At 35.9% G+C, this 18,386-nt stretch overlaps 2 protein-coding genes across 5 annotated transcripts; both read right to left on the bottom strand.

Annotated features, from left to right (window-relative positions):
- Positions 1 to 473: 473 nt before the first annotated feature.
- Positions 474 to 4,715, bottom strand: LOC136208433 (uncharacterized). Of its 4 annotated transcripts, none has more exons than XM_065999300.1 (7): positions 4,447 to 4,715; positions 4,276 to 4,359; positions 4,056 to 4,193; positions 2,563 to 2,709; positions 1,776 to 1,906; positions 1,402 to 1,524; positions 474 to 727 (listed from the first exon to the last, which is right to left on the bottom strand). In XM_065999300.1, exons 4-6 carry the CDS (start codon positions 2,684 to 2,686, stop codon positions 1,402 to 1,404), a joined length of 378 nt encoding a protein of 125 aa, XP_065855372.1. In that variant the 5' UTR covers positions 2,687 to 2,709; positions 4,056 to 4,193; positions 4,276 to 4,359; positions 4,447 to 4,715; the 3' UTR covers positions 474 to 727. The 4 variants fall into 4 exon arrangements, 3 of the variants coding, with proteins under 3 accessions (XP_065855372.1, XP_065855371.1, XP_065855370.1); XM_065999299.1 differs by having other exon boundaries at positions 4,084 to 4,193; XR_010677138.1 differs by having other exon boundaries at positions 2,490 to 4,193.
- Positions 4,716 to 12,359: 7,644 nt separating this feature from the next.
- LOC136208651 (zinc finger CCCH domain-containing protein 30) lies at positions 12,360 to 16,377 on the bottom strand. Its single transcript, XM_065999738.1, has 2 exons — positions 16,124 to 16,377; positions 12,360 to 14,960 (listed from the first exon to the last, which is right to left on the bottom strand). The coding sequence occupies exon 2, from the start codon at positions 14,845 to 14,847 to the stop codon at positions 12,772 to 12,774; it is 2,076 nt and encodes a 691-aa protein (XP_065855810.1). The 5' UTR covers positions 14,848 to 14,960; positions 16,124 to 16,377; the 3' UTR covers positions 12,360 to 12,771.
- Between the last annotated feature and the right edge of the window lie 2,009 nt (positions 16,378 to 18,386).

The following is an 18,386-nucleotide window of genomic DNA, read 5'->3' as shown; positions in this document are numbered from 1 at the left end:
TGTTGCGGATGCTCCTGTAGCATTATTTGCTAATGCAACAATTTGCAAACTATAGCAACAATTAACAATTGTTGGATATATTTTAATTAGTTGCAACAAATTTTTGATAAAAGCAACAAATTTACAAAATAATGCAACATGTAATTATTGTTGCATTAAATCTAATGCAACTAATTTATTTAATTTTTTCAACAATTTTAATAGTTTCTGCAATACGAATATTGCTATTTGCAACAAATTTTATGAATTTTGCAACAATTTTAGTTCGAATTTGCAACATAATTGGTTGAAATTGCAACAATTTTAACTAAATTCTGCAACATATTTATTAGATTTTGCAACAATTTTAACTGAATCTTGCAACATATTTGGTAGCTATTTGCAACAATTGTAATCTGCATCTTTTTTGTTGCATTTCTTTTTAATAATTTCAACCTATAATAATTGCAAATTTTGACTAATTTCGGAAAGTGTAATATAAAATATGACAAATATATTTACAAACAATGATCCAATTCATACATACACAATCTCTTACAAAATAAGATAAGAGTATCATAATATATGTCCAATACATAGTTTTCAAATTCTAAGAAACCATAATCTTTCATCGATGCCACTCGTTAGCTTCTCCTTTTCCCTGGCAGGTCCCTGTAGACCAAAAAGCTCGACAAGCCTTAACTCAAGATCAGCTAAGAGTATGAATGATTGACAAGCAGTATAAGACCTGCATGACCAGAAATCATTTAAGTTAATGCACTTTTTAAATTTCATTTACAGTTCACCATAATATTACAAACGAAACATGACCCCAAAGTTTTGCTGAAGGAATAAGCAGGGATTTGAAAGATTGATGAAAAGATTGAAGATTCCCCTTGGTTGGGAGTTCAATGATGCTGAAAGGAAAAGATAAGATTTCCTTCGAATCACACAAAATCAAAACGAGGGAATAAGATTTACCCCTCAGCTTCTTAATAACAAATATACAACCTATTCGGTGTTCAATTTTGGAACAGATCAAACACGGTTTTTATTCAAACTGAACATGAACAAAGGAAATCGGGACTGTTTACAAATTCATTTGACATCTTCAATCTGTTTGAAATTAAAAATCAAGCACTTTAAGTTTTTAAATTCTCAATTTAAGAGGTATTGTTATAGTTTTGTTAAAAAAGAGCATGGCATTAGAGCTGACTTAGAACATCTGTCAAGCAAATCCATTTGATAGATCTTAACTACCAATTCACTAAACCAGCTCAAAGTCTGTAGGTTCACAATCTAGATCCACTCATAAAGAATTTACAATATTTCAATCACGTTATATAGTCAAATTTCATCTCAGATAATGGTCGACAAAAGGAAGAAAGAACATCAGAAATCAATAGTTCGTCTGAGAAATACCTAAAGACATCCACTGAACTTTCGATTTAATGGAATTGTGATCCTCAATAAACCCGCTTCCAGAAGCCGTTCAGCTCCTCCGCCTATGCCATGCATTCGGGTCACGGGATTCTTTTCGCACGACTGAAAATAAAGGAAATAAAAAAAACATTAGATTTAAGGAAAATCAGTAAACAAATATCAGAAGTCTGCAGCTAAACTAAAGTCTACTTGAATTTATGGTAGAACAAGTACTTCAATTGAATCATTCGACTTAAACATCCAAGGGACTAAATTTTCGTAGAACGAAATGATAAAACTGATATATTTTCTTTCCTGTCCCTATTTTTTACAACAACCAAATTGAGAAAGTTCAAAAGATAGAAAAATCTTACCTGAATTTGCTTCCTCAAATTGATAATTTTCTGAAATATTGGCAATGTGGGCTCTTGAGCTGAAGGAGTTTCTTCTTTTGTGCTTGATTCACTATCCTCGTTCATGGAAGATGTAGTTTCCTGAGTTAATTCTGAACCAATAACCACAAGTTCATTCAGATCAGATTCTAATTTAGTCAGACTTATGAAGAGACTCATACTCTTGGAACTCGACTAAGGACAATTGACCCAACAAAAAATATATTGGTTTTTCAAAGGATTTTTTGAGGCTATGGATAATATAAGATTTTATGCTTTTCCGGGCCGCTTTATCTACCGAGTTAGGTTCAACTACGTTGAACCAATTAGACCAAGCCAGGTTTTAGATTCAACTGCGTGAATTGGACCAATTCGATTACAATCCAAGTTTATTAATCTGACCAATAAAAATACGATAATTTTATGACCTTTTTACAACATTTCTAATAAAATAATACAAATTAAGAGTCAAAATGACAACTAAAGTGGACATGTGCATAATCAATTTAGCCCGAACTAAATTTTAAATATCAACCTAGTTTTCAAATTAACAAGTACTTATAAAAATTGACCTTTTCAAACTTTAGATATTACAAATTACAAATTGATTCTTACGAATCAATTAGTATACATCTTATTTTTCATTGATTGAATCGATCGAAAAATAAATAAATTAGAAGAGAATAAAGGACTAACATAACATGTTCAGTGATGGAAAGTGGTACTAAATAGTAAGAAGCTCCATGCTGTAGAGAATGGAGAGTGATACCCCATTTATTTGTGAATACTGGATGTCCTGATGAATGAATCAACATATTTTCATCTCCAAATGCTTCTCTCACATTGAACGGTCCACCTCCTATTTCAAATGCCACATCATTTATAAACACCATCGAGCTTCCTCCCTCCACTACACCTGCATCCACACAATCATTTCTCTCATAGCATACCATACCATACCATACCATACCATGTCTATTTCAATCAACAACAAAATACTAAACTAACCAACCCATGCACACATCCATCCATCTATATCCATCTTACACTAGCTAGTTTTTCACAAACAGTTCACTCCTTAAATTACCATTCTGTCCCTCATTCAACCATAAATGGCTTTTTACTTACTTTTACATGTAAATCAATCACATCTTATGATTCAACAAAAGTATATTCTTCTCAAGACCTATTTTCACACACTTGCAATTAGGGCATACAAAACACGACTACTGTCGCTCAATCACGTTTAACTTTGAGATCTCGTGGTACGTGAAATTACCTTGAGTGATGGTAGATGAAACAGTAGTGATACCGTTTGTGTGATCAGTAAAAGAGAGATGGAAAGGAGGAGCAAGGCCTAAGGTGTGAGAATTGGAGATGTGAATGAATAATCAAGCATTTGTTGCATCTTCATGTTCTTATGATGATTATCTTTCTTTGAAGTGTGATGATCAGAATTCACAATCTCACTCAGTAAAAGATTAGTACAAGGTCCTACTGTATGATCTTGAACTTGAACAAAAACCGAATGGCTAACAGGTAATACTTCTGATTGGATTATGTAATGTTAGTGTAGTGTAGTTCAATATTCATCTTTATTATAGTAATTTTGTTAATGTTATATGGTTGTTAGAAGCATATTAGATTGCATTGAAAATGAGTAAAGTAGATGCTCTTGTGTTCTATTGATTAATTTTAGCCTAGACAGTGCTGATTGACAGTTGCTATTTTGCACTAGAGACATGGTGGTGTTTTTCGTTTTAGTATGTTTGACATTTGGATATAATCGGTTCATTTGATTTTGGTTTTCAGATCCTCCCGTTCAAACTGCCGCTGAGGATAAATGGGAAGCAGGTTAGCAGGGTGAACTCAGAGAAATCACCTCCTAATTCCTCAAAAAGAATACTCTCTATGAACTCTCAGACAGTCCTCGATTTATCAAATTCACACATAAAATAGCCAACAAGCATTAAACCATTAAAATATATAAAAGCTACAGATGATGAATTTAGACAAGCATTAAACCATTAAACCATACCCGCAAGTTTAATTACATCTTTAGAGAAATTAGACAAGTAAATAAATAAATCTGCACACTTCCTTTATAAATGTATAATCAATTGATAGGAAGCTACTGGTGTTGAAAACCATGCCAAGTAACAGTAAAAGATTCACTCACAGAGTTAACATAAATTATTATCCATAGCTTTATTAAGTTAACATGTAAACCTCGAGGGAGCAATTGGGGGAAAATAACAAAACCTTTAAAATAATATCACATATGCCCAACCTTCACAAATTGTACAAGAGGGGCACTAGGATTGCGAGATGTAGTCAGCAAAATTTTAGGATCTTTTTCAGTTGCTCTTGCATACTCGTCATCAATGCTGGACTTCGGAACTAAATTTCAACAATAAAAAGCAAAAAAAAACATGAATCAACAACCCCAAATTGAGCCCTAATTCAATACTTCAAAACTTACTAGCAGTATTTTCATCTTCAAGGTCAATTTCTTGACGAAGAGCAGCTTCTTCGTTCCTAAGCTCAGTAGGAATTGGCTTCCCCTCTGTGAAGAAAACACATGAACCAATCAAAAATTTGCATACGCACAAAAAGAAGTAACATAAACTCGATTTTGATTTTCGATTTTTACCAGCTAAGTGTCTCTGATTTTGCGCTTCTTCTCATAAAGCAATCGCTCTTTGCCTTCTAAGCTCTTTCTGTACAAATACTCTCTCCTCAAACGAATGTTTCTGCGCAACATTTCTCAAATTCAACAACTATTCGATGTAAAAAGATAAGGATGGTATCAAAGAAGCTGTCTTGGGGTAGACAGAAAGGAAAACGATGGAGCAGAGGATTTTACTAGGGTTTTAGTCCGTATGGAACTGCAAGAAGAAGAAAGAGTGGGTTTGACGCTACGTCGTTTCGCGATAGTAGAGAAACGTTTTGGTTTTCATGTGTTTATATAAGAGTCCATGGCCCAAAATTGAGCCCGGTCCATGCCCAGCCCGGTAGTAGAGAAACGTTTGGGCTTGTCAGGCTTTATTTAAAGCCTGGCCCAGCCCGATCCATGTCCACGTCTAATAAAAATTAGAAAATTTCTTTTACAAGTTTGTATATTAATAAAAAATTAATATTTAATATTATATAATTGTTTCCAAAAATTAATATTTATATATATATATATATATATATATTAATAAAATAATAAATTATTTTAATTGCAACATTATATATTTGTTAGTTTTTCTTTATTTTTGTTGCATTAGATCACTTAAATTTCAATGCAACAATTATAATTTTGTTGCTAACACGGTTTTACCTTATTTTTTTGTAACAATTTAAAAAAATTGTTGGATTAACTTGCTTAAAAGCAACATGACAAGCAACAATTAATATTTTTGTTACATAATTTTTTATAATTTTGCTAATTTGAAGATTATTGCAACAAAAATGCAACATTATTGAAATACAACAAAAGAAACTCATTTAATGCATCAATTTTTTGGCAACAAATTCAAATTTGGTTGCATTAGGGGGTTTTATGGTATAGTGTGTCATAAAGAAGTTGATAAGGGTTTTCCATTGCAGAACTGGTGTAGGTAAAGCGTTGATGACAGTGGTAGCCAATAGAATTGCCTCTCCCCAGTATTGAAGTGGCATATTAGCTTGAGACATAAAGGCCCTAGCCACATTTAGGAGTTGTCTATACCTACGTTCCACTGTGCCATTCTGCTGAGGAGTGTAATTACATGACCTCTAATGCACAATGCCCTTTGATTGGAAAAAAGTAGTGCACTTAGAGTTAAGAAACTCAGTGCCATTATCGCTCCTGATCATTTTGACAGCACAAGCAAATTGTGTTTCAACCATAGCAATAAACACTTCAATAGCATGATAAACTTGTGATTTATTTTGCAATAGAACAACCCATACAGCTCTAGTATGATCATCAATAATAGTCAAAAAGTAATATGCTCCAGTGACTAAGCTTATTTTATAAGGGCCCCACAGATCCATATGTAACAATTATAGTTTACAAATAGCCTTTATTGAACTAGACTGAAAAGGTAATCTGTGTTGCTTGGCTATAGGACATACATCACAAGCAACAGTAGGATGTGTAAGAGTGGTTTATGAGATATGATCTAGCACTTTATCTGAGGTATGCCCCAATCTTAGGTGTCAAATATCTGGAGAAGTATCATGCTGGTAAAACTGCTAGACTGTGGTAGATATAGTGGAGGGATGGAAGCTTCTTGTACAGTTTGTTGTTGGAAAGACTGAGGTTCAAGGACATAAAGACCTCCTGTACATCTTTCTAACCACCATAATCTGTGATTATTGTAACAATATGACTGGCCTTTTATGACTTATAGCACAATAAGAATGAAACAATGACAGATTGGGACTCATGTGACTAGTGGCGCCGCTGTCAATGATCCAAAGATTGTTGTTCACAGGCAATATAAGAGATGTTTGTGAGATAAATTTGTTCTCATTGGCATTGAAAGCTCGAGCTGATAGTTAAGGTTCAATCATATATCTTATATTAATCTCCGACACACCCCCACACGCAAATTCCCCTTAGGCTTGCATATTCACAACACAGGCTCATCCCGTCATGTGTTTTTAATTCCACAAATTTGAGTTTGTCAGGACTCGAACCCTCGAGCTGATAGTTAAGGTCCAATCATATATCTTATATTAATCTCTGACACCTTTCCCTTATCACCTTGAAAAGAACTACTAGAAGAACTAGCATGATTAGCAATTTCTAAATTTCGTGAAATCACTATCTCCTTCTGTTTTTCGATCTTTAAGACCATTGAAAAAGCCTTATTAATGGATGGAAATGGATCTGTCAATAAGACTTGATTGATCACATGTTCATATCCATCAGTCAATCCATTCAGAAATTGCATTAGCTTATCTTTATCTAACTGATCTTGCATTCTTTTAAATGCATTACACGCACAAGTCTTGGCTACTCCACATTTACATGAAGGTAATGGCCTTAAGAGACTTAATCATCCCATAGCTTCTTCAAATTTGTGAAATATGCACACACACTAAGGTTTCCTTGTACAGTTGCTCCTAACTTCCTTGTAAGTTTAAAAAGCATTGGTGAATAGTTTTCTCCAAATCGTTGCTCTAATTCTAACCACAATGCTCTAGAAGTAGGTGCATACTGAAAAGACTCTGCATAGTCTTTATGAATTAAGTTGATTATCCAAACAGTAACTAAACAATCTGATTCTTTCCAGCTATCATAACCAGTGGATTCTTTTGCAGGTGGATCATCATCAAATTCAACAAATTTAAGCTTCTTCTTAACAGTTAAAGATCTAATCATAGCATGTTTCTAGGAAAAGTAATTTCCATTAGTGAGAAGAACACTTACAATTGTAGATCCTGGATTATCTCCACTTCCACAAGAATGTGCGTTCGAATTTGCATTTCATGTGATTACTTCATTGTTTGATGATGATCTAGTGAAGTAATTGTTCGTCATTTCTGGAATTTGTTCTTCTTCAGGTGTTGATTGTGATGATTCTGGTTCTGAGAAGTAATCTTCAGCTTCTGAAAACTGATTCTCTTCTTCAGTCTCTATCTTCGGATCTTATTGATCTTCTATTGACTTCGATCTGTTGTTTTTATTTTTCTTCTTTCGTTTTTTCTTATAGTCACCATAACTCTGATACCATCTCAAGGTTCATGATAAAAACATGATGATGATGATGAAAGAAGAAAGAAGAAAAACTGAGTTTATTGATTGAAGTGATAATTACAATACAGTTGATGATGGTATTTATACAAGTAGTTACATAGCCTTGACAGCTGGTAGCTTCTAGATCTAACAGAATTGCAGAATTCCCGCCAAACTTAGTAACTACCTGTTACTCAGCTGAAGTTTGTTTGACTGAAGATGTTGACAGTTGTAGCTTCTGGAAGCTTCATCTTGTTGTATTAGCTTTCTTCAACAATAACTTTACAATCAAGAGAAAGTGTATTAAAGCTAGTTTTGGTTGAGTTTGAATTGTTTATTTCTAAAAGAAAGTATATGTTCCATTAGTTAGAGATTAGTGGTACTAGTCCCAATTAATTAGGATAGTGGTTTAGGTGCCTAAAAGTTCCATTTTCTTTCTCTTTCATTTTAGAGAAATTGCAAATTTCAGATTAATATTAATACCATTTCTCTATCATTTTTTATTGTTATGATCCAAAAAATTAACACATGCCTAGAACTATGGGGATTTTATAGGAGGGACCCGGTCCTCCAAGTCAAATAAGGACCTCCCATTAGAATTTTGACACCTGTTAAAAACTCTTTTTTGTTCAATTAGCAGAGCACTTGTGTGTTAATTCCGCACAAAAAGAAATAGTGGCTGGGAATCACAGACGACAGAAGCAACCACGTTCTCCATCACCGTTCTCTGCCGCGATCGATCTCCACTGTTCTCCATGCCTCTTGTTAATGAGTGCCCCCAAAAGGGGATTTATATGCATTCCCACATCTTTTCTTCGTCGTCTGTTCGCTCATCTCCAGGTGTAGTTATCCATGATGATAATGTAGAATGCTAATGTAGGCTAGTGTTATATACGAACGGAAGCCTCCTAGATAAATGCATCATTCCTTCTATAGCTATCCATGATAAGTTTCATCTAAGCAATTAAGGGGTTATGAGAAAATTAAGGGTGAAGAATTCTGGTCTGACAAAGTTCGATCTTCTCCTGTTGATGATGTGAATAAAAAGGAAAGTGGTAATACTAATGTTGTTTCAATCTATTGGCAATTAAAGGGAAGGATGTGGTGATTTATTCTTCTTCATCTAACATATCACTTGGTAATTAAAGGGAATGATGTGGTGGTAATTATTCTTCTCAAAAGAACTTGAGCTAACTGCATACTGGACTTACTAAAACAAAAACTTTACATACACTTCAATGGATGGTGAAACGATGTTGATGGTATTGTTAATGATTGAAGGTTGTGAAACTCCTTTGAAGAAGATTTAGAAGTGACATGCTAGATGAAGAAGCTTGTCCTCCCACTTCTAATCTATAGTCTCATCTCATCTCAATCTTGCATTGCTTGTCCTCCCACTTTAAAGGAGTGTAAGATGTTGGAACATGATGATGGTATTGTATTTGGAACATTCTCATTAAGTAAGTGGTGAACCACAAGCAATAATTTCTCTAATTGGTTGCCGCACAAAAACTAGGTAATTAGTTTGCTCAGTTGCTTCAATTTCTTACATGTATCTTCAATTGAGTTTTTCAAATATTGAGAAGAATAAATAGTTAGATTGGATGAACATCTTATTAAAAGCATAAAGAGCTTACAACCAACAAACAACAGCTTATACCCAACTATCCCAATCACTATTGTGCGAGTAACCCCTAAGAATCTCTGCAACTTCAGATTGCAAAAAACTGGAGTTAAGACAAAGAAGATGTGGGAATGAATATAAATCCCCTTACTGGGACGCTGATGAACATGCAACCTCGATGGAGAACGATGGAGATCGGCCGCGGCAGAGAACGGTGATGGATGGAGAACGTGGTTGCTTTTTGTGCGGAATTAACACACAGGTGTTTTGATAATTGATCAAAAAGAGTTTTTTAATTGATACTCTGAACAGGTGTCAAAATTCTAATGGAAGGTCCGTATTTGACTTGGAGGACCGGGTCCCTCCTATAAAATCCCAGAATTATGGGATGACATTTTTTATAAAACGCAAATTAATCTTCTCACCACTCACATGTTGACATATATCTGTAAGTTAAGCTAGAACAAATATTAACACCATATAAATAGAACAAAATATCACGCAAGATACAAGTTAAGCTAGAACGAATATTGACACCATATAAATAAAACAAAATATCACGCAATTAAACTATACATAAACATTCTCTGTAATGTAAATCTAATTGCTTACTACATAGCGTCTGTCTTTCTTAAACTCTGTCAATTTTAGCATTAGAGGGTGGTCCCCCTCCTTTACTCCCACACAAAATATATATATATATATCCTTTTATACTTTTTCTTAAAAATTAATTAATCTAATTGGAAAACTAAATTTAATTTAAATTATTCTAAATATCTATATTTGTTTATTACTTTCTGAATTTCAGAAGAATGTAACTTTTTTTTAGCATTTTCATCCTAAAAATATACACTATTTTTGTTTATGAAAGGATTCTAAATATGCAAATTTAATTATCATGTTGGTGTTTCTAAAAAATGAATTATTCTGTAATATTATTTTTAAAAATATAAATAAGAATAAAAAGTGATATGGTACTAAATAATAATATCATGGGCTTAAACAAATAAGTCCAGACCCATTAAATGTTATATCTGGTCAGCCCATCCACCAAGAAGGACCTTTCCGATATAAATGTAGGAAAGGAGCTTCAAACTCAAGAAACATGTTCAATTCAATACATTGTGGAATTATAGGTTCTGAATCAATGATGAGCTGACACGTGTACAAACAGGGGTGGAGCCAGCCCAGAGCTCGGAGGCTTTGCCCCCCCTCCCCCGACCGCCGGCTCCACCCTTGAGTAAAATGTGTCTGGTAGTTCATAGCCCCCCTAATTTTAGTATATTAATACGTGTTTGTAGTGATATAACAGAATGTTGAGATGGTTGAGTTGGTTAAAAAGCTTGTTTTGTTATTTTTCATTTTGGACAAAACGAAGCAGCTTTATCATGCTGGATGCTAAAAAAAAATTTCTATCCCTAACGTGCTGGAGTTTAAAAAATTATCACAAATTATGTAACTAAAATTAGCCCCCAAGTCTCAAATCCTGACTCCGCCACTATGTACAAAGGCACAAACCAAGATACAAATGATTGTCTATAAATAGCATGAAAAACATAATTTCAGATACACAATTCTATATTATTTACTTTTACCAAATAGCTTTCAAGTTACGTATTTCACATACTGACTTAAACACCAGAGAGGGTTTACAAGTCTTAGGCCTCCACAGTTTTCTTCTTCTCAAATGACTCAGAGGCTAGTTATCAGAAAGTAATTGATATTCATAAAAAAAAAAAAAAAAAAAAAAAATCCAAAAAAAGAGGAACTAAATTAAGAGAGAATTTATATTTATTTCTGAAAAATGAGGAAATGGGAGTATTGATGGAAGACAAAATAAGGAAATAAAGGAGGAGAGGTGTCCTTATGGAGTCAATGGGTTAACATACCAACCTCCTACCAACCAACCAACTCATCTATTTTTGCACTCTTATACCTTACTCTTTTGTTTCTTCCTATTCAAGTTATAACATCTTCCTATCAATGAGCAAAAAAATCCAATGAAACAACTAATAATAAAATGGGTGACTTTTTTATTTTAAAAGTTCATGATGTTAATATATAAAACTTGTAAATTTAAAAGTGTAAATATACATTAAGCCTAAATGATATGTAGGTGGTTGGTTGCTGCTTTTCATGCTTATGTTTGCCTTGAGTGGTAGATATTTGGTTAGTGACAGTAGCCTTTTACAAAAGGAAAGAACCATTGCTTTTTAAAAAAACACCAGACCATAACAGCAAACAAACAACAACAGATAAAACAAACGGGTTGTTTATATGTTTAGGTTTGGAGGAAATTAATAACAAAAGAATATGCAGACGTTTTTCAGCCTTTGGAAAGGAATTAGTTTTCAAAGAAACAAACAAAACTTCCATAAAAGTCACCATCAAAGTCTACATCTAATACCAAAGTATTTTGGGCACTTTGCTCCTAAACAATAGTATATATTTTCTTTTGCTTTTCTTGTTTCTACTTTATGCCTTTCTCATGCACTACTTCCTTTCCATTTCTTTTCTTTTCTTTTGTTTTTTTCTTTCTCATACCAAAAAAAATGACAAGGACTAACATAACAATATGTATATAGAGAGAGAGAAAAAAAACTTCAATACATAATAAAAACGCAAAGTGCATCTAGAAATTCATGATAGTTCTAAATTTAGTAAATTAAGCCTAAGAGGTTCATTTCATCAGTTTAACAATTCCAGAGTAGTTTTTTTTTAAATAATGTCACAATAGAGAAATTGTAAAAACTTTAATTGGAACTGTGAAAAAAAACACAGTTTCAAATAAATAATATGACAAGCATGTAGTCAAGGTGAGAAAAATAAAAGATTAAAGATCTAATGTGTTAAAGATAAAAGATCAAAAACTCCATCCACAAGATCAGCCTAATAAGAAAAACTCAACAAAAGAACCTCAGCACATGAAAACCTCTATCTTCCTGCAATTTCCACTTGAATCTTAGATGGTAATTTTGAAATTATGGTTCAAAGCTTGAAGAATCTGAAAGAAATGAAATTTCAATTCCAAAGATGAAATTTTCACACAAATGCTCAAATTCCAACAAGTTAGATTTGGAATCCAAAGATGAAATTTCAATTCCACTGAAGAAACAAGAAGCTAGGTGTCCATAAGATAATATCAATAATAATCCTTAAACTTTATTTATATCCCTAAATTACACCTCTTGTGTGCTCCAAGAAACATGTAGACAGAACAGAAAGACAGACTTGAAGAAAACTAGTGTTTTTCATTAGTCTTATAGCCCCCCTAATTTGATTTGGAAGGCCAAAGTGAATATAATGGGTCATAAACATAGCAATCAGTTACATTTACATTGTAACTTGGCTCATTGTTTCAAGGTTAAAAAAAATGACAATAATAGAAAAATCTAAACTTGGAATTTGGAATAAAATTTTATATATAATAATAATATATAGAGAGCCTGAGCCTATTAGTTTTGATTTCAACCCAGGTGTTGTTGTCTCTCTAACTTCTGCTGTAATAAGGAATGGTGAAAATGAATGTGTTTCAACTCCCCTGCACTGCATCTCACAACAAAATCTTACAAATATTTTTTTAAGTATTTACCAAAATCTGACCTGTTTTTCACTACCTCAGGACTTGAAAAAATTGGTTTCAGTTTTGCTGAGCCACCAGTTGATCAATCTGCAATTGCTCAATCCAGGCTCCTACTACAGGATCAATTGATTCCACCTTTGAACTCTCCGTCATTGAAGCATTTGTTCCGAAACTACTGGAGATGGGAATGCCCAGTTTCTCTTTCATGTCAGTTGGAGATTCTTTAACCAGTGATTGCACCCATGATAGATCAGGCTCCTCCCCGTTACCAAGCTCAAATGAGTTTGACCTGCGAAGCTTACCAAGCTCATCAGCTATGTCGTTCCAGTCCGGTTTCCCATTTGGAGAACCCCATTTTGTCCAAGAATTTACTGGAGAACCAACAATGGCAGCTGAGTTGGATCCCAGTTCCCGAGAACTCAGGCTTCGGAACTGCTGTTGTTGTTGCTTCTCACGTTGAACCATCATAGACATTCGAGCACTCATGGGAGAGATCGGTTCCATATTTCGAGGTGACATCCTGCCCGAGTTATAGGCCTGCAACAGAGTGTGATCAACATTCTTAGGAGAAAAACTGGTGTTGATAGGGGATAACATGGTTTGCTGCTGCTGGAATTGATTGAGAACTGCAGACTTGTGGCTTGGGGAAAACACTGCTGAAGCTAATGCAGGATCACCATACCGAGGAGAAGCACCCTCTGCGGAAAAGAGATCATCAAGATTGGAAGGGTTAAGGGTTTTAAAACGTCCCGAACGGTTCAGGGAGTTGTTATTGTGGGTCAGAGTGGATAATTCATTAAGGAGTTGCTGCTGCTGCACATCAAAATCAGGCAGCAAACTGTACTCATCAAATGGAATATCCCTTGCATTCAGGGAAGATCTCAACCGACTAGACTGAATGTTGCTTCCTGGCAAATGCAAGGCTGGGACGTTCGGTTGGGGCCAGGGGACAGAATTATGTGACATGCCACCACCAGATGGAGATAACGGCGGAGTAAATGGTGAAGGTGACATAACAGAAACTGATGAAGGAGAACCTGGCAAGAGGTTCATGGCAGCAGCAAAATCCATGGCAGTAGCACCAGAAGTGTTTGAACGGGGCGAAGGAACAGCAGAACCCGTCGATACATATAATGGACGCAATTCCTCCATAGTGTGTGCAAAGAAGCAAACTCGTCTGGCACAACTCGTACCATCTTTGCACAGCCTGGTGCGATACTGAGCTGGATGAAGCCAGCACTCGAAAACTCCATGAGCATACTCACACATATCTCCTCTTCGGCATGCCCCTTTCCTAAAATCCGGACATGGAACACAACTGTAGTGGAACTTCCTTGGATCCCTTCTTCGAGCATTTTCCCCTGGATGGACAAATGGGCACTCAGTCCAGTCATGGGAGTATGCACGTGAGCAAGGGCGCACTTTGAATGAATACATTCTGAATTCATCGGTTGAATAGATACTATTTTTGATATCAGGTAGAGATGGATCCATTGGGTATTCTTTTTTCTCTGATCCGGAGAACAAAGGGGCATCATTTATCTTTCGCTGCCCCGGGGATTCAGGTGCAAACGGAGAACCATTCTCCAACGAAGGTGAGTGTGGTGGAGAATTTGAATTCAACCTAGTTGCAGGAACTCTCAAGCTCGGCTCAACAACAGAACCATCAATGGAAAGAAGTTCTTCAAGTGAAATTTTCACAAGCGGAAGCTTTGGTGGGACAACAATGACATCAATGGGACGATGACCATTGGCATCTACCAAGTTAGGATCCGCGCCTGCAGCTAGAAGCAGTTTCACTGCATCCACGGCATTCACCGCCCCACCTGAGGAAGCACAATGAAGGGCAGTGCTCTGATCTAGGCCACAAGAGCGATTGACATCCGCATCAGACAGAGAAAGAATCAGCTTTATAACATCAATACTACCATACATAGCAGCAACCATCAAAGGGGTTCTGTGTTCGCTAACCATCTGCTTGGAGCCTTTTTTACGACCATACCACAGTCCAATCTCATCAACACAAGAAGGATCGCCTTCAATTGATCTCTTAAAGGCCTGAACATCATTGTTAGCTGCAAGCTCAAGCAAGCTTGCAAAAGTATCTTCAGTCTGAATAGTCAAGTGATTCATGTCTACGTTGTTAGTTCTATTTTCTTCAAAAGAAACTAGAGGCAGTGTTGGAGACGGTACAGGTTTCAAGCCCTCCAATCCACAGCAGATGCTTTTATAAGCCAAAAAATCATCTGAAATTGAAAACCAAACACACCCATTAGAACCAACCTAGAGATACATGCAGTGAAGTGATGTTAGCTTGTAATCAGACCAAGGAACACCAAATACTAATAACCAAACAAACTAAAGAACAAACATTTTGAAGTTAGGGGTGCCAATTTGTGACAAGACAACATGATTTACAAAGACATCCGAGATTATCATTTTTCTCACCCAGAAATTGAGACCCCAATTTGAAGTACAAAATCACACACTAGACCAATTTGTTCTCCGCAGATCCATATGCAATCACTAGTTAAAACAACAAGAAACATGGAAGAAAGGAAATGTTGAGCCTTGCACTCAGAGGTTTTTAGACTGTATAAAGCAGTACCAAATATGGATAATACAACAACTCTGCAGCCACGCAATATCAAAAAGCACTAGAGGACACACATGAGATAATCAAAATCCAGCTAAGCAATATGAAAAAACACAGGGTAAGGGTAAGGGTAAGGGATTACTTTCTCTTAGATTTCATAAGAACGTTTATACTTGTTTTTAGATTTGCCCTAAAACTTATCAAATAAGAAATCCTAAAAGTAGCTTGCTTTCACTAGTGTTTCCCTTAGTCCTATAAATTTAAGAACCAAAAAGAGTATAAACCACCATGCCTATACTCTATATAATTCCTTTTTTTCAAGGCTAACAATCACCAGAAAGAGTAATTTCTAAAGTTTAATCCACACAGCAAATCAAAATGCAACTACTAATTTTCATCTTCTCTCCATAGTTGACTCTGCAATCCAAATAGAAATTTATCGAAATCCCAATCAAAGATCGAAAAACTCCGATTAAATAGATAGAGACCTAAATAGACATTTAACAGTGAGAAAACCCTATAATTAGAACAAGGAATAGAGTATAATAATAAGAAAATGACCAGATCAACGTGAAGTAAAAGATCTGGTCTTGAAGCAGAATCCTAATGGATTTTTTATGAAAAGAAAAAAAAAATAGAGATGAAACAGAAGCCACACCCGTGACAAAGATCTTCTTTCTTTCCTATAATCAAAGCAAGGGTTTAATATAGAGAGAGAAAGCTACAGGTAGAGAGAGAATCAGACAAGTAGGTGATCGAAAGTACATATAAAGAAGCAAACAATGGGTTTTTAAGGTTGCAAGAGAATCTTACCACTTCACTTAAGTTCCAGCTAAGAAAGTGAAGACAAGTTTCACAGATCTACATATACAATATCTCTCTATATATAGACTACAAATTGAAATTCCTTATTTGAACTTCAAAATGTTTTCTTTGGGGAGAGAGAGAGAGAGAAGAAAGAAAGCGAAAGAAACTTTAGCAGGGAAAGCGAGCGAGAGAGAAATAGAGAGTTTCTTCTTCTTCCTTCTCCAATTTCTATGCTTTTTCTTTCATTGGTAAATACAAATTAAATTAAAAACAATTCAATATCAGAAAAAAAATTTAAAAAAAAAAAAAGGCAGAAAATATGAACTAAGCATGCTATTTGAATATTCTATTGTTATGTTAATACTTTTTAATCCACCATGAATTTTCTGCCACGTCAAATTCGTATCTGACATATTTACCCACTTAGGCGTATTTTTGTCATTTTAAAAAGTTAATGCTGACAACAGTTCATGGCCTGGCGGCTTCTTATTGGTTCGAATATTACGGAAATAAAATTTGGGTTTTAAAAACTTGTGTCTAATGAGGTCAAATTCGATGGAAATTCAACCTAAATTCACCCGACATGAAAGTCAATCATCATGGGTAATGATCAACTACATCGCTCTCCTTCTAAAACAAATGTTCTTTCATTTATCTGCTGAAATGGCATTCCGTGATTGGTTATATCAGACATGAGGTATGGCCCCACTTATTTTTTACTAACTAGTTTTTATTTGATCCCGTGCGATCATAAATTCATCTTACCATGTAAATACTTTAAAAAAATATATAATTTAATAATTAAAATTAATAATATAAAAGTGTTATTTAAATTAAATTTTATTATTTTATTTTTATAAATCTAAACCTCTGTGATGGCTGCTCCCAACCCTTTTTCCTTCGGAGAACGGCCGCCGTCCTCAGTTCCACCAGACAAACACTATGCGACCCCTCCGGCATCCTCGACAGCTGCGAAATTAACATGGAAAGACATTGCAATGGCGAAATCTGCCTCCTCTCCGATCCGAGTTCGAACTGATTTACGTGCAGCTGGCTTAGTGAATATTGAAGTCGATGCAGAAAAACCATTGATTCCTAGAGTAACGATTGACCCGGAATTGAAGAAGAAGCTGGCGAAACCGTGGGAGAAAGCCCTAATTATAAAGCTATTGGGGAGAAATTTAGGCTCTGTGGCCCTTCAGAAACGAACCCTGGAGCTGTGGAAGCCAATTGCAGATGTTAGTATGATGGATTTAGGGGAAGGTTTTCACTTGGTACAGTTCGACGAGGATTTGGATAGGGATCATGTGATCAACGACGGACCCTGGATGGTGCAAGGGCATTATTTAACTGTTCGATCCTGGTCTGCTGAGTTCAATCCGTTAGACGGCTGCGTTGAGAAGTCTATGGTATGGATAAGACTCCCCCAGCTCCCTTTGTTATATTATGATGAGGATGTCCTCCTGGGACTTGCGGGAGCTGTCGGAAAGCCGGTTCGAGTTGATGCAAACACGGCAATGAAGGTGAGAGGCCGTTTCGCCAGGATCTGTGTGGAAATTAACCTCCAGCAACCGCTGATAGCCCAATTTGAGTTAGAAGGAGAAATTCAACGCGTTGAATACGAGGGCCTCCACACTGCCTGCACAAATTGTGGGCGTTATGGGCACACCAGAACTGATTGCTCCTGGCCAAGTGCTATCCCAACCAAGGGACCCAGTACAAGAAGCAACATGCAAATTGAGGATCAGACCAGGGAGGGGGAAACGAATAATGAGGAAACCTTACTGGTGGAGAAGGAAACACAAACATGCGAGAAGGAGGACCACGCTACGACATACGGCCCCTGGATGATTGTTCCGCGAAGGAAGTTCAGCACAGCACAAACTAAGAAGTGGCAGAACAGAAGAGGGCAAGAGGAACTGCAGAGCATTGCAAGCACCAATCCTTTCTCTAAACCTTTGGAGGAGGGTCTGATTCCTCAACCGATTGTTGACTTTCAAGGCTTTGGTGTGCAACAGGCAGCTAACATAGCTATTGTTAAGAAACCGAATTCTCAGCATGTAACAGGTAAAGGCAAGGCAGTGCTGGTGTCAAGGGAACGAAATAAAGAGAACATCAACCTTAACCAGATTCGGAGCAGGAACAGATTTGAATGCCTGATTGGGGAAGGTATGGAGATTGAAATAGGCGAAAGTGGGGACTTGGGGGACTCCGTGAGGGAGGCCGGAAGAGGGAAGAGAACTCGGACTGAGACTTCCCCTCGCATACC

The sequence above is a fragment of the Euphorbia lathyris genome, chromosome 10 (genome assembly GCF_963576675.1).
Source record: "Euphorbia lathyris chromosome 10, ddEupLath1.1, whole genome shotgun sequence".
NCBI classification, from domain to species: Eukaryota; Viridiplantae; Streptophyta; class Magnoliopsida; order Malpighiales; family Euphorbiaceae; genus Euphorbia; species Euphorbia lathyris.
This window is presented reverse-complemented; position numbering and strand designations above follow the sequence as displayed.